The sequence below is a fragment of the Protopterus annectens genome, chromosome 2.part0 (assembly GCF_019279795.1).
Source record: "Protopterus annectens isolate FY-2018-M chromosome 2.part0, PAN1.0, whole genome shotgun sequence".
Taxonomy (NCBI): domain Eukaryota; kingdom Metazoa; phylum Chordata; order Ceratodontiformes; family Protopteridae; genus Protopterus; species Protopterus annectens.
The window spans coordinates 888,653,338-888,669,938 of NC_056728.1; the positions used below are offsets into that span (position 1 = coordinate 888,653,338).

General features: G+C 39.5%; 1 protein-coding gene across 2 annotated transcripts in view; it reads right to left on the reverse strand.

Annotated features, from left to right (window-relative positions):
* SLC4A4 (solute carrier family 4 member 4) overlaps positions 1 to 16,601 on the reverse strand; it is a 1,959,050-nt gene that overhangs the window by 326,200 nt on the left and 1,616,249 nt on the right. For both annotated transcript variants that reach the window (XM_044061142.1, XM_044061141.1), the window contains one exon: positions 7,512 to 7,645. In XM_044061142.1, the coding sequence (XP_043917077.1) occupies positions 7,512 to 7,645 (134 nt within the window). The remainder of the gene's footprint in view (positions 1 to 7,511; positions 7,646 to 16,601) is intronic.

Genomic DNA, 16,601 nt, shown 5'->3' on the forward strand with positions numbered 1-16,601 from the left:
AAGTATGGAATATACACCTTAGTTAGATGTATTTTATTATACACAACCATCCACTTTCAACTAATTATGTATTTTTTATTTTTATTTTTATTATTTATTATTTTTTATGTTTTAATATATAATAATGTTTTTATACATACTATTTTACACAGTTTTTAAATTTATAATTAAGCTATAATCAAGTCTTATGTATATTCATTATACGTATACATTAATGGAAGGGTTTTATGATATTAGAGAGAGATATTAAGGTAGGATATTTGTCTGGTATATATTTTTTTATAACGTTGCACAATACTGGATGTATGCTGAGTTTTAAGTATAGTATTATATATGATTTTAGATTCTCAAATTATGCATTATGGATATGTTTTTATATATTCCCTTAGGATTATATTTTTAATGACCATTAGTATGGCTAGTATATATGCATATGGATATGAATGCCTGTATACAATTTAATTATTCATTATATGTTATTATTAAACTCTTTTTATTGTTATGTAAGAATACAGAATAGGATTCAGATGACTATCAGTTTTATTACATTGTTTTATATATTTTTTTTGAGTAATATGATGTGTTTAGGGATCATATACAACCCTTTACATTTACTTGTGTGTAGGGTATATGTCTTTTTAAATGCATTTAAGCTATTGGCACCTAAAAATGGATAAATTAGCCCATGTGAATTGTTTTGTTGATTCTGATGAAGCCCACATGTTGGGTGGATGAAAGCACTAAATCCGTTTTACTGTTTGTTTACTGTCCATTGTTTTGAGTTATTAAATACAGGTCGTATTATAGCTGTTGTGCGGCTGCATTCTTTGGACACATTTTAGTGTTGGATCCATTTTTCATTACAACTGGAGTTTCTTCAGTCGAGCTGCATAGGGCATCTGTTTGAGGCCATTGATCCTCTTGATGAGGTACTTCTGTTGTCTTTCCAGCTGTTGCAGGTGTCTTGTAAGGTACATCCCAAATGGGGCGTTGTACTCTAAGATGGGTCTGAGGAGTGATAAGCAGAGGGGCACAATGACCTCTTTTCATTTGGATGCAAACCCTTTTGTGATTTAGGTGGGCCACGTAGAAGGATTTTCTAACCACTTTGGCAATGTGATTATCAAAGGTGAGATTACTATCTACTTGGGTCTCCAGATCCCTTATTACATCTTCCGTATTTAGGGGATTACCACCTATGTGGTAATTTGTGGGTACTTTGTTTTTTTTCAAAGGGGATGACTATGCACTTTTTGGCATTTAGCTTGAGGCCATGATTTTGACACCAGGTATCGTCTCAGTGAGACCCTTTTGGAGGATGTCTGTGTCAGCTGGAGAGTCAATTATAGCCCCCAGTTTGCAGTCATCTGTGAACTTGGTTAGCCATAGTCCTCCTGTGCTTGCCTGTACCTCTGAGAAGTATATGCCGAACAGGAGGGGTCCTAGGACTGAGCCCTGGGGAATGCCACTTGTAACCGGTTTAGAGTCGGACCTAGCTCCCACAACTCTCACCATGTGGGTTCTGTCCATGAGCCATTTAGCAACCTATCTTGTGATGTAGGGCTTTATGTTCAGGCTGGTGAGCTTGTCTATAATACCAGAATGGGGAATAGTGTTGAAAGCCTAAGCGAGGTCTAGGTAAGCTGTATGTACCACCTTTCCCTTGTCTACAGCCTTGGTAACTGTCTCAAAGAAGTTCACCAGGTTTAGGAGGCATGATCTACCCTTAACAAAGCCAAACTGGGTAGGGTCCAGTGTCTGGAGGTTCCCAATGTCTCTGTTAATGAGTTCCATGATGATGCGCTCCATAGCCTTGCAGACCAAGCTAGTCAGGCGTATAGGGTGATAGTTCCCGGGGGCTGTTGTGGCTCCACCTTTGTGGAGCAGAATAACCATTGCTGTGTTCCACTCTATGGGTATGTAGCCTGTGGAGAGGCTGAGTTTGAACAACGTGTTTAGGTGAGGGGTTAGTTCATCTTTGAGCTTGCATAGGATGCAGCCTGGGACACCGTACGGTCCCATTGATGCTGTGTTTTTGGCTTTGGAGAGGACTGTTTTAACCTGAGTGTCTGTGATTTCAGGGATTCTACATTCTTGTGGTATGGTTATGGGTGCTTTTGGGGGTTAGAGGGGGTGAAGTTTGCGCTGAACCTGTCTGCCAGAATGTTAATGATATTGGTTGGTTCAGTGTATTTTGTGCCATTCTCCAAGCAGATCTGAGCATTGCCACTTAGATTCTTGACATAGCTAAAGAATGCCTTGTGATTATCTTCGGAGTCCTTGGCAATTTTTCTTTCAAAGCTCGCCCTGGATGATTTTATGTGGGATCATAGTTTCTTGCTGATATTGATCAGGGATGTCTTCCCTTCTTGGGATTTTACTCTTTTCTGTACTAGTTTCCTCCTTCTATTGTATAAATTGTTTATGGCAGGAGTCCACCAGACTGGTTTCCTTTTCTTGGAGGAGTGAGTCTTGGGATCACACGATCCATGCATTTTTGTAGCTGCCAGTAGAATGCATTAGTAAAGGATTTTGCAAACTTTGAAACTTTCCACCTCAGTCTTAAGTAACATGAAGTTTGCTTTTGAAAAGTTTTTCACTGTGGCTTTCTTGTCCGGGGGTGGGAGCGGAATATGGTTATCAAAAGTGATTTGTTTATGGTCAGCTCTAACCAGTGAGGGGTTGACCTCTGGTGTAGAACACCAGTCACCCATGTTGGTGATGACCAGGTCAAATATATTGTCACCTCTGGTGGGAGTGTTGACCAGTTGAACCAGGGCATTTGAGTTTATAAATTCTATGAAAAGCTGGGCAAGGGAGTTAGTACTTGAGTAGTTCTCCCAGTTAATGTTTGGGTAATTGAAATCACCCACTATTAGGGTGTTTGGTAGGACCTTTATGTTTCCCAGTGTTTCCAGAAATGCGGAATGGGGGTCCTGGGACATGGTGGGTGATCTGTAGCAAGCTACAATTTGAATTGCAGTTTTGCCCATTGTTAGTTGCATGTGGATGATCTCTGAAGCATCGTGCTGTGCCACTAACCTGGAGGTGTGGGTATCCTTAATGAATATGGATACACCACCGCCTTTTGTATTTTGGTTTGGGTTCTGTGGCTGACATGTATGGCATGAGTTGTAGCCTGGTAGTGCTGGGGTGCTCTCTGGAGCCTTAAACCAGGTTTCAGTTACTGCACATATATCGATTTACTCCATACTGAGGAGTGCCTCGAGTGCGTGCATTTTGAGGTTTAGACTTCTGGCATTGAATAGCATTACCCTCAGTTTTTTATTACTTGTGCTATTTACGGTGGTGGGTTTGTCTTTTGAGCTTTGCCTAAAAAGAGAATGCCATTCTTAACACACTTAACCAATGCAATATCAAGGTAGCTTTTCTTCAGGAAACTAAAATCAAATAGAAAAACACCAGTCAAGCCTTTGCTATCTAGAAAGGGCAAAGACTTTCTTTCATGCGACTCTTCTGCTAAGAGGTGGGGCGGGGGGCATTTTCTCTGGTGAAATATTTTCATTTCTGATATACTTTTTTATATAATAGATAATTGTGCATATTAATATATTATACATACCTTGCTCTGTTTTTCCTTTTTACACTGTGGCTTGAAAATTAAATACATCATGTACAAATCTATGTTGTCTTTCTACAATAAAGATGCCTCTGCTTGAAAAAACTAAATAAATTAAAGTGGGTCTATGAAATAGATGAAAACAATACCTTGACAAATGTCACTCAAATTTAGAAAACAGAATTCAAAATGAATTCTTAATTTAATTTTGGGTGAATGGCAAACCCCCTATAGCCCCAGTAACCCCTGTAATCCTTAAATAATCAATAATAAGATGTTCACAATCACTGTACCACCATTAAGCATATCAACATTTATGATATAGAAAAATAAATCAGAAATCCCTTTTCAGAATGAAAGCAATAGGTTATTCTAATTAAACTGGGTGGGGATAAAGCCACCATGTCAAACTGTCAATCAATAGTCATTCCCTCGATCCAAAATGTTCAAATAGTGCTATAGAACAATTTACTGAGTATGTTGTTGGATATAATATCACAAATCTTCATTCCCATTTTCAGTCCCTGTGGAGCAGAACTATTGCTTCTTCTTATTTGCTCCAACACCACCCTTCCCCTGGCAGATAGTACAAACAGTCCTTATCTGTCAGTGACTAATCTCCCAGTTCTCCTCCTACCATTGCAGAATACCACCTCAGGATGTCACTGAATGGATCATTTGCTATATCAAAAAAATGGTTTCATCAGAAATCTTGATTAATTAGGACAGATGTACTTATTTGTATTTCCAATGGAGCTGATTATAAAACTAAAGGAATGTGAGTGCAAAATTCTTTGTATGGATGGTTTGAGGACAAAGCCCCCAGAAAATTTGCCACAGACTCACAACAATGTAAAATATATGTCCCAATTAAGTTAGACTATCACTTTTGTAATGAAATGATATACAGCTTTTAATCTTCCATTCTATCTGTGCTTATTTTATCACTCATATGCCTAAAACTATGGTCCTTGATTTTTTTTTCTCCCCCTCAAATTCACCTTAGTCTGCATCCAAAACATATCCATTCATGGAGAAAGACATGATAGCTTATGCACATGTTCCTCATTGCAATATGCTTAACTCCAAAAAAACATTACTTGTTCAGAAGCTGCTTATAACTAATGGCTTCCTGTAAAACCACAAAAATGCCAGATTCACATTCACATCCAGAAATTATCACAGCCAAATCAAAACTCAAGATATGATCATCCTGGGGCTGTTTCATGGCATAGATGGATAAAGCCCTAACTATAGTGCAGGTGCCATGAGTTTGAGCACAGACTTTGATACCTGTAGAAGCTGTGAGGGGAGGATGAGAGTAACTATCTGCTGCCAGCTCATTTTGTTTATCTTAGGGGGAGACAGGTGGCTGTGGATTGCCCAGTCAAAGCACTAGACATCAATAAAACCCAGTTTACCATGGGCAAATTGCACTGTGCATCAAGGGGAACCATAGGAGGGTAGCCACAGCAGAGTTCAAATGAGCCACTAGATGTGAAGGGGGTTTTCCACTACAAGAGAGGGCAGGCAACCATACAGGACCATCAAAGTTGGCCTGTTCCCTATCACTTAGCTCTCTTAATGAGAACATGAGCTCATGGGAGTTTAATGGACAGGAACAAATGGGTCATAGAGATCTTGTCTACTTGGGAATTCCTAACTACTGCGGAACAAATGGGTCATAGACATCTTGTCTACTTGGGAATTCCCAACTACTGCGGAACAAATGGGTCATAGAGATCTTGTCTACTTGGGAATTCCCAACTACTGCGGAACAAATGGGTCATAGACATCTTGTCTACTTGCGAATTACCAACTACTGCGGAACAAATGGGCTAAGTGGGTGCAGGCAAAGCAATAATCTGGCTCAGATACTGCAGGGATAGAAAGCCCCAATATTTATGTCTATCTATATAAATATTGATCTTTGTCTCTTACTTTCTTGCTAGTCTCCCTATAATTTCAGTTTTGCAGTTTTTAATAACTGTCTGCTACAAATAAATTGGAATAATTTTTGACAAATCTCCTTCTAATATTCTTTTCATACAATTCCATAAATGATTGACACTGGATGATAAGGAGGCAGGAGTGATCCTCCCTCTAGTCCTGCCATCAATATATCTGTGCCTAATTCACTTATGGTGTCAGTATCTAGTAATCTATTGGTTTTTACAGTTGATCCCAACTTCATTAGCTATAGGCAAGAAAAGGTAATCCATATGAGTTTTAAAAGTCAACAAAAGATTAAACCAGATTTGCAGATAACTAAGTAGGTCCTCTCTCAATAAACAGACTGCACTAGCTGTCAGATAAATTGTTAATGTATTGCGTTCTAGCTGAGGGTGTTGCATATCATAATAACTCCTGCAAGGACACTACTTCAAACCAGTGCAGCTGCTAATACCCATCTGGAAACAACTGATTAAATGGATGCAAAGCTGTGAAAAGACATATAATGCATGTTTTCAAAAGCATGAAAACAGTATGCTCTGAGAATGTCATGTACTCCTGCCCTTGTCCTACTTCTAAGATGCTACCTTGTGCTCAAAGGGTTATTAGAGCCTTTCTGCCTTGATATGAGAATGTGGAGACACAGAGCTCTAAGCATGGAATCAAGGAAAAGACTCTTACAAAAGGGCTAGTGAGTCTTATAAAGACTCAGGCAGAGAATGATACAACTGTGATTTACTGGCTGAACTAAAAAGAATATGAGTACATATATATTCTTCAACAGCCTGCCTTACTGTGGATCTATCAAGTAGCATCTGAGTGTAGGCAGGAGCTGGGAGAGTCTGTTATTTATTCACTTATTAACTGAACTACATATTACCACGATGGTCATTTTGTAAATAACACGAGAAGAAGAAAAAACAATAAAAAGGCCAAATTCTGTTACCTATGGGGAAACACAAATAGAAAAATAGCAAGTTCAACGACGAGAATGAGCATTTTCCAGCTAAGTTAGCGTTAACTGATCATTCATACGAGTACTCAGAACACAACAAATTTAACAAAAGCATGATTAGCCTGTGAAAATACACTGGTACATGTGTTCTACAACAGAGCTAGAGAAGTATATATGCTGATGTTTCATGCCTGCATGTAGTATACACCAATAATGCATTTAACACATACAGCTAAGTAAGCTAGCTATGATGACATAAAGGAATAGAGCTCTAGCTAGGGTCCAGATGACCTAGAGTCAATTAGCATTTTGGGTACTTGACAGAGCTGGCAGGGAAAATGAGTGTGCCCATCCCGGGTAGGGCGGTATGGTGGGGCTGGCCATAACCTTTAGTAATTCTTTGTAAGAAGGAAGCAGGTCAGTGACCTAGAGATATGTGTGTGGCATGCCAAGCCTCTGACTGTCAGTAGCCTTCACCAAGCATGAGCATGGGAACATGCCTGTGTGCAGGTGAAGGTGCTGTGGCCACTGTGTGATGTGGGTTATGCATCCCTGCATCTATGGGAGTGTTAGGCTAGACAAAGAGATGTTGGTGAGGACACAACCAGCCCTAAGGGCTGTGTGAATGATCCCCCAATAGTTAAGTAAACTCTAGTCTGATTGGTGGGCTAATGTTTTGCAGGCATGGGGTTAACAGAAAAAAAAAAACAACATATAGAAGAGTAACATATATTTTGATGCCAGCTTTGTATTTTAGGCAGCAATGTCACAAAGTGTGCACCTTTCATCATAACAGACATTATATATTATACAGCAGAGGGGCTAAAATTAACATTATGCCATGATGCAAGCTTCATTTTATTCTGATAACATAATGCAATTTTCCCCAGTCTATACTTTCCCAAAAATCTTCTGAGTAAGACAGGTTTCAGGACAAGGATGCAGTATTCTGATGAAATCTTGTAGCAAACTTTACAGGTTTGCTTGATGAGAACTAAATAAATACTATTTGTGTGTACTTACTTGCTAAAATTAAAAAGAAGCCTCTCAAAAACTAGAACAGGGCCAGTGCTGCTAAGAATCGTGAGTGGTTGACCAGCAAACATACAGAAGACAGCCCCAGAGACCGCAGTACCCAGGAAACTCTCCAACACACCCTAAAATGAAGAACACATTTTGGTATTACAAATTAGTACAAACACAATAAGATGACCAGATAAGCTGCTTGCTTTCAAACTACTTCTTCCCAGATCCATTTATATGTTTTCAATGGAAGTGGGTGCCAAAATTTCTGATGGAAAGCTTAATTCCAGTTTGTAAAAAATAAGTTTTGTTTTGGTTATCAGATATGCACAAGTAAAGTGAAATTATGTTATACAGTTTGAAAGGCATTAAACAAATACAAGATACAGTTTCCCATTGTCATGTACTTACTTAAATAACTTATTTATAAATGTGTTTTCAGTGCAATGCCAGTGTTCCAAGGTGTCACAGAAACAGGACACGTGTAGATTTTGTAAAAGTATCTGTCATGCTTTCTTTGGGACAAGTTTCACATTAAACCCTTTTTATGAAAGATTACAAATGATAAATACAGCTGACTGACAACAAAACTGCTGTACCCCTCTAGTACAGATAATCAAGAGTGACAAAGGTAGTAAGATTCTGAACAGTGTGTGTGGATACAACAGGCATTGCTTGTAAGGAAGGAAGTGGATCCCCAAGGGATTCTGCTGCTGTTCTTCATCTCATATCTCTATTTACACTCCCACTCTGAGTACTTACATTACTTGCCATTATACAACCTTCCTTTATATCAGCCAGGCTTCCATTAGCACTACTGCTACTTACCACTTTGCATCTGTATGACAACTTTTAGCAAAAGAAGTAATTAATAATCAGAAACAGATTATTTGTATAAATATAAACATACACTATTTTACCAAAAATCAGTATAATTCTCTGCATGCATCTTCTGATGGCAGAAGATACATGTTCTAACCTCACCCAAACATGGCCAACAAAGTTAAGGTAATGCCCTTGTATAAATTTCCATCTGAACAACTAAGATTGCCATGAGGATTACATATGTAAACATCAACAGCATCTGAAAAACTTTGTAAGAAAGAAGTAAAGGTTTGGGTAAGTGATGATTCAGCAGATGTACCTAACATTAGCAAAGCTTGAGTGAGGCCTTTCATCAGAGACTACGGCATTTCCATTGAGAGGTATCAAGTCTTCAGAATTGAAAAGGGAGGTCTCCTATTAACGAATTATAAGTAAACCAAAGTGTGTTGTTCTGTATGAAATTAATGTTGACATCAACCATCTTTTTATTTTCTTTCTATTCATGTCACTCCATACCAGAGTGGTCCTTTTCTTTGGAGCTAGAAATGCTGCATTCTTAGCAGGCCCCCCCAAAAATAACAAACAATTAGTATAGTCCCAGATATCAACAGGATCCCATCTTCAGTGCATGCAATCCGGAGCCATGATATTGACCTGTGTCAGTTTCACATGGAAGCAAGCACAACTAAAATAGTCATAAATAAAAGCCACTCTATCACATCAGCATACACTGAATTCATTTGCTTTGATAGTAGAACATCTTAACCATGGTCCTCCTTGCGATTTGGATGTAACCATTCATGCACCTGTTACTTTAGTCAAAGGTAATGCACAGAGACTGCTCTGACAGCTGACTATGGCACAGCCTATTATTCTCCTTCACATTTTGAATGGATACCACTGAGCTGTATTTTACTGATACATTAGCAAAGGTCACGATTTACACGGATGTCACATGACAAATGACTTCCCTTACTTCAGCTAACTCAGACACACTAGATGATGTGTTAAGATTCTTGCTCTTGGTTAAGGCAAATATTTATTTACTTTATTTATTTTTATTTTTCATTTGTTTACTGGCATGGTCCAACTGGATATATGTCCATTTTCAGTGGAGGCATGGGGGGAAAAGCTCCACGTTAGTAGCTTACATTAGTAACACTTACAAATTAACATAGTTTACAGTCTTCGGTATGATTACAAACATTTATAGAATATGGTTGACACAATTAGTATAGGCAACTAAGAGTTTCACACAGGGTTTCACACAGATAAGGAATTTATCCTTTAACAAGCTCTAGATATGCCATAAAGCAAAGTCATATACATTTTACAGTAAAATGACAGATTTAACTAGGCAAGATATCCAATACCAGGGGGTGGGTGTCAGTCAGGTTTTGAACAGGGACATTGCCAGTCCACTTGAAAGTGTAGTTTGAGGCCTTGTTTGAACTGGGTTAGAGGGGGCTGGAGAGTAAGTTCAGCAGGTAGAGAGTTTCAAGTTTTGCCTACAGAGTTGGCAAATAGAGAGTCATCAGCCACATTTATGCTTTTGATTGTTTGAACAAACAATTTGTTAGCAGAGTGCAGTGACCTCAGGTTGCTGTAGGAATTAATGATCTTGTTTAGTGCTGGTGTCTTATCGGGGTGGTTTAGAACTTTATGGGCTATTATAAGTTGGTTGTATTGGAGAATACCAGTCCATTCAAGCCAACCTAGTTGAGCTAAGTTGAGAAAGTGGTGAGTCCTAAAGGTCATACATGTAGCAAATCTAGCAATATGGTTGCAACACCTAGTGAGTTTGCTAAGAGTGGTTTTATTCAAGTTAGTGAAAAGGGGGGAGGCATAGAGAAGGGTAGACAGGATATATATATATAAAATAGTGTACACCTATCTCAAAACATATTTATTTTCAAAGATTGCTTCAAATCTTTGTTTTTACATTTGTCCTGAGTCATGCATGAAAAGGATCTTTGGACCTTTGTACTTACCAAGTTAATAACTGTCTAAAAGACAAAAAAAGTAAATAAATAATTGCATGAATTCTCCCTACCACTTCCAAAATGTTATGGAGATGGAGCTTCCAGTAAATTTCTCCCAGAACAACAGAATACCTCAGTTCTAACAGCGTGGAAAGAATCCATTTGCTACTCCATCAAAGAGGGCCTACATACTACATTCCTTACTGAACTGAAACCAAATAATTAACTACATCCATTGTTCGTTTTTGTGTCAGTCAAGAGACAGGGTTCTAACTCAGTGCTGCAACAATGCTATCAGTATTTCATGTGACCACACTTGGATTACTCTAGTAACCAACATTGCTTTCTTCAAGATGTTATGGGAAACTTTACAAGAACTGGAATGACATAAAACAAATAAAGAGTGGAAAAATGAACTCACCCAATCTCCATATAAAGCAGAAATGAAGGGATCCACCCTGACAAAGTAAATCCAATATATCTACTACCACTACTAAAACTAATGATAAAAGTAATAAAACTATATTGGAAAAGCAAAAGTGTAAAACACCCTTACCATCTACCAAAAGAGCTCCCTGTCCTAAATGCACATTAAATCTAAAACTTGTAATGCAAAACTACCAGACATGTAAGTACATAATCACTATACCCACAAATTATCACATAGACAGCAACCCACTGAGTACGGAAAAAGTAATCAGAGACCTAGGGACCCAAGTCGACAGCGACCTCTCATTTGACACCCACGTTGCCAAAGTGATTAGAAAAACATTCTACCATGCCTACCTCATCATGAAGGGATTCACATCCGGATCCAAGGATGTCATTGTACCCCTATACTCCTCCCTCATCAGACCCATGATTGAGTACAATGCCCCATTTGGTATGTACCTCACCCGGCATTTGCAACAGCTGGAGAGACCACAAAAGTACCTCACCAAGAAGATCAAGGGTCTCCAACATATGTCTTATTCTGCCAGACTAAAGAAACTTCAGCTCTATTCAGTAGCATACCGCCTGCTCAGAGGTGATCTATGCCTGACGTACAAGGCCATGTCCAATCAGGATCTGATGGACATGTTCCACCTCAAAAAATCCAAATCCATCAGGACCACGAGAGCTAAAGACTTAAACCTCGGCACAAGTATGAATAGGACATGCTGGAGGGATAGATTCATAACCCAGAGGCTTCCCATGCTTTGGAACAAGATCCCAGTTTGTATTAGGCAGAGCCCCTCACTGACTCTCTTCAAGAGAAATCTTGATGAGTGGATGGGAGATCGTAAGTTTACCCCAGGGTCACATCTGTGTCACTGCTAGACAGGGGCACAGTAAACTAATTCTATTATATGAGGGGACCTTCATTGTGTCACTACTAGACAGAGGCACAGTATTCTAAATTTATTCTGTACATTTTTTGTACCATTTCATGGGGTGGCAAAAGCCACATCACTATGGCTAGGCTTACAAATGCCCCAGGGCAGATAGCCTAGTACTATACTATGAAACTATGAAACATATTTACATTTCATATTGCACAAGCAGTAAAATAATTCAGAATTACTACTCATACCTTGCCACCAACAAAGTCATGTACCCAATAAAAGAGGAAAACCAGAAAAGGTTCAAAAAGAAAACCATTACACTAATACATTAGCTCATGGTCTGATGAAGTGGAAAGTAATCTGTGAAGCACCTTTCAGTTTGTTTTAATGTGTTAAACATATTAAAATTTTTTGATTGTTTTACACAATGTAGCCTTTTATTGCCATGCACAGTGGATGCTCCCTTTATATCATCTATTTAAATGCTTTATTACACTTGGTTAGCTTTTCCTACCTTTTTAATTTCTTTCTTCCTACATTCATTCTCATTTTCTTGCATTTTTATTGAATTCTTTTGACTATCTGACTTTCCTTGTCATATTATTAAGTGGATAATAAATCCACCAAGGCTTGCAGTAAACAGGATTCAGGATGTTTAACATTAAAAACTTTAATCTGCACTTTTGTCTTACTAAAAGACTTCTTCAGAACAATTAGTAAAACAACATGCTTTCCTTTTAAACAGTGAACAACCAATTAAAACACTTCTTTAATTAGTCAATCAATCAAGTAAACTGAAACATTATTGTGCAACCTGCTGTTTAACAATTTTCCCAACAAGCATAAAATTAAATAAAACATCTAAAAATCATTTCTTTACTTTCAATCTTCTAGAACAAACTCAAACACCAACAAGTAGACATATAAAAAGCAATACATGTAAGAGAAATAGATAAAGGAGACAAAGAACGCCACACCACACTGGCATAGTCATATGCAAACTAACTTTAGTTACCAAACCAACCCCCCCACATATTATATATATATATATATATATATATATATATATATATATATATATATATAAACACACACTGTGTATAAAAAATGGGGTTTACTTTTTTTCAACAAAATTACAGTTTACCAAACACTACTTAGCCAACTCCAATAAACCAAAACTACACTTTAACACAATGTCAGTATTACAAAGCACTGTTCATCAAACAACGGACTGCAGTTCAGGGATGCTTTAGAAGAACAGGTGCTGTATTTTTTTTTTTGTTTTCAGTTACTGTTGAAACGGGAGTGTGTGTGTGTGTGTGTGTGTGTGTGTGTGTGTGTGTGTGTGTGTGTGTGTGTGTGTCTATGCGTGTACCTTTGTTGCCTGTGTGCATGAAAGGTGGACTGCATGTGGTGACTGTTACATTTTATAAGCTGACACATGCTCAGAGGCATGTCTGCAGCTGCAAAGCTACCAGACTACTTAGCATTGCCAAAGCCACTCATCCCAAACAGATGTCCATAGGCACAACTCACAGTCACTGAGTACAGCAGCTCAGTAGCCTGTGTGAGGGGGGCCACTATCAGTCAACAGATCTGGATATGGTTGAATTATAATCCTCACATCAAACAATTGAGGCAGGTTTCCATCATCATTCTATGAATAGGGACTGTTTTTCTCTCTTTCTCCCTCCCTCTCTCTCTCTCTCTCTCTCTCTCTCTCCCTCATTGCCTGTCTTCATACTGAAGAATGGAGGGGCTACCTTTCTTGGTGATGCGTCTCCACAGATTATCATATATTTCTAACACTCCTTACAGAAACACAAGTTTATCTGTCCATGTATACAAATGTAGGTGAGATGACAACAAATATGATGGTCTAAATGTGTGCACAAATACCTGAATTCTTCACAGTGTCAGCTATTAACAGATGATGATGTCAGTAATAGTGCTGTGGATTTATTGCATATTTGGAATACCATCTGTACACCTATGCTTGCATTATGTATTATGGTATTTGCACACATTTCTTGCACAATGTGTGTACAATTTTCTGTAGTGCTGTAGGTTTATGTACAATGCACAATACATGATAATCTATTAAGCATGATTCTAGATATAGAATAGCATATGCAAGACAATTCCTTGCATGTTTACTGTTACAGGGCTAGTGCCTCTTTGTAGTTGGAGAATACATGAGACATAGGTTCACAGGTTCATAGGTAGGTACTAGACTATCAGCCCAAGAGCCTACGTAAGCCTAACCAGCAAGGTTCCATAGCTTACGCCACCCAAGAAAGTTATTTTCCTGTGCCACTGTCCGGCAGAGACACAGAAGTTGATCCCTGTGGTGTATTTCCTATTTCCCATCCACTCGTCAAGATTTTTCTTGAAGAGTGCTAATGAAGAGCTTTGCTTGACATAGATGGGCAGCTTGTTCCAGAGTATAGGAAGTCTCTGGGACAGGAATCTATCCCTCCAGCATGTCCTGTTTATTGTGGTGACAAGGTTTAGGTCCCTAGAGAGTGTAGTTCAGAGGGGTTGGGATTTCTTTAGGTGTAGCATGTCCAACAGCTCTGGGTTTGACATAGCTTTATATGTTAGTCAGAGATCACCTAGGAGTAGGTGATATGCTACGGAGTAAAGCTGGAGATTTTTGTGGCGGTCAGTGTAGGGCATTTGTTTGAGGCCAGTAATCCTCTTTGTGAGGTACTTCTGTGGCCTTTCCACATGCTGCAGATGTCTTGTGAGGTATATTCCAAAAGGAGCGTTGTACTCTATAATGGGTCTAATGAGTGATGAGTAGAGGGGAACAATGACCTCTTTTTTCCTGGATGAGAACCCTTTTATGATGAGGTGTACCATGTAGAAGGATTTCTTGACTACTGTGGCAATGTGACTATCAAAGCAGAGACTACTATCCACCTGGGTCCCAAGGTCACTTATCACACATTCAGTGTGTTAAGTAGATTGCTGCCTATGTGGTAGTTCATGGGTACAGAGTTTTTACCAAAGGGGATGACGCTGCACTTTTTGGCATTGAGCTTGAGGCCATGGCTCTGACACTAGGCATCTGTCTCAGTGAGGCCCTTCTGTAGCATGTCCACATCATTTGGGGACTTGACTATGGCTCCTAGTTTGCAGTCTTCTGCAAACTTTATTAGCCAGAGGCCTTCTGTGTTAACCTGTACTTCAGAGAAGTAGATACCAAACAGGAGAGGTCCCAGGCGGAACCCTGTGGTACTCCACCTGTCATTGTTTGAGGTCAGATTTGGAGTCTGCAACTTTTATAGTGTGGGTTCTGTCAGTGAGCCAGTTGGCAACCCATCTTGTGATGTTGGGATTTATACTTAGTTTAGTGAGTTTAGCTATAATTCCAGAATGGGGGATGGTGTCCAAAGCCTTGGTGAGGTCAAGATAGGCTGTGTGAACCACCTTACTCTCATCCACGGCTTTGGTGACTGCCTCAAAGAAGTCGATCAGGTTCAGAAGGCATGATCTGCCTTTCACAAACCTGAACTGGATGAGATCCAGAGTTTGGAGGTTACCAATGTCTTTGTTTATGAGTTCCATTGATGATACGTTCCATTGCCTTGCAGACCAGGCTCATCAGGCTAATAGGTCGATAGGTTCTGGGATCAGTGGTGGCTTCCCCTTTGTGGAGTGGGATAACTGTTGCTGTGCACCATTCAGTAGGCACAAAGCCTGATGCGAGGCTATTATTGAACATGGTGCTTAAGTGGGGAGCCAGTTTGTTCTGAAGTTCATGTAAAACGCAGCCTGGGATGTTGTCCGGTCCCATGGATGCTGTGTTTTTGGCTTTAGAGAGTGCAGCTTTTACCTGCGTAGTTGTGATTACAGGGACTCTGCATTCTACCTGTACAGATATGAGCCCTTTAGGGGGTGAGAGGGGGTAAAGTTAGCACTGAACCTATCTGCCAGGATGTTGGCAATATCAGTTGGTTTTGTAATTTTTCGTGTCATTGTGCTGTAACTCAGGGCAGATCTGGGTGTTGCCATCTACATTCTTGACATAGCTATAGAACGCTTTGTTGTTGTCCTTGAATTTAGTGGCAATTTTGTTTTCGTAGCTAACTTTGGAGGATCTTACAAAGGATCTCAGCTTCTTACTGAGGCTGACCAGGGAGCTCCTCCACTCATGGGATTTTACTCTCTTTTGCAACAGCTTCTCCCTTCTGTTGTACAGTTTGTTTATGGCAGGAGACCACCAGATTGGCTTCCTTTTTTTGGAAAATAGCGTCTTGGGATAGCGCGATCCATGCACTCGTGTAAGTGGTTATAGAGTGCATTTGTGTAGGATTCAGCAGTTGTAACTGTATTGCTCATCTGCATGGGTGTCATGAAGTTCACCACTTCTGTCTTAAGAAGCATGAAATTGGCTTTGGAGAAATGTTTTACTGTGGTTTTCTTAATGGGGGGGTGGGGGTGGGATGTGGATATCAAGGGTGATAAGCTTATGGTCGAATCAGACCAATGAGGAGTTGACTTCAGGTGTTGAACACTGGTCACTCATGTTGGTAATGACTAGATCTAGGATATTGTTGCCCCTGGTGGGGGTGTAGATAAGTTGATCTAGGGCATTGGAGTTTATGAATTCCAGAAAGTGCTGAGCTAAGGAGTTGGTACATGAGTAGTTTTCCCAGTTAATGGTGGGATAATTGAAGTCACCCATTATTAGGGTGTTCAGTTGAACCCTAATATTTTCCAGTACATCAAGAAAAGAGGACTGGGAATCCTGGGGCATGGTGGGTGATCTGTAGCAAGCTACAATTTGGATTGCAGTTTTGCCCAGAGTTAGTTGCACTTGGATAACCTCGGATGCATTATGCTGAGCAACTAGCCTGGAGGTGTGGATATCTTTATTGAATATGGACACCTCCACCTTCGGTGTTTCGGTCCAGGTTACATGGCCAAAAAGTGTGGTATGAGTTATAGCC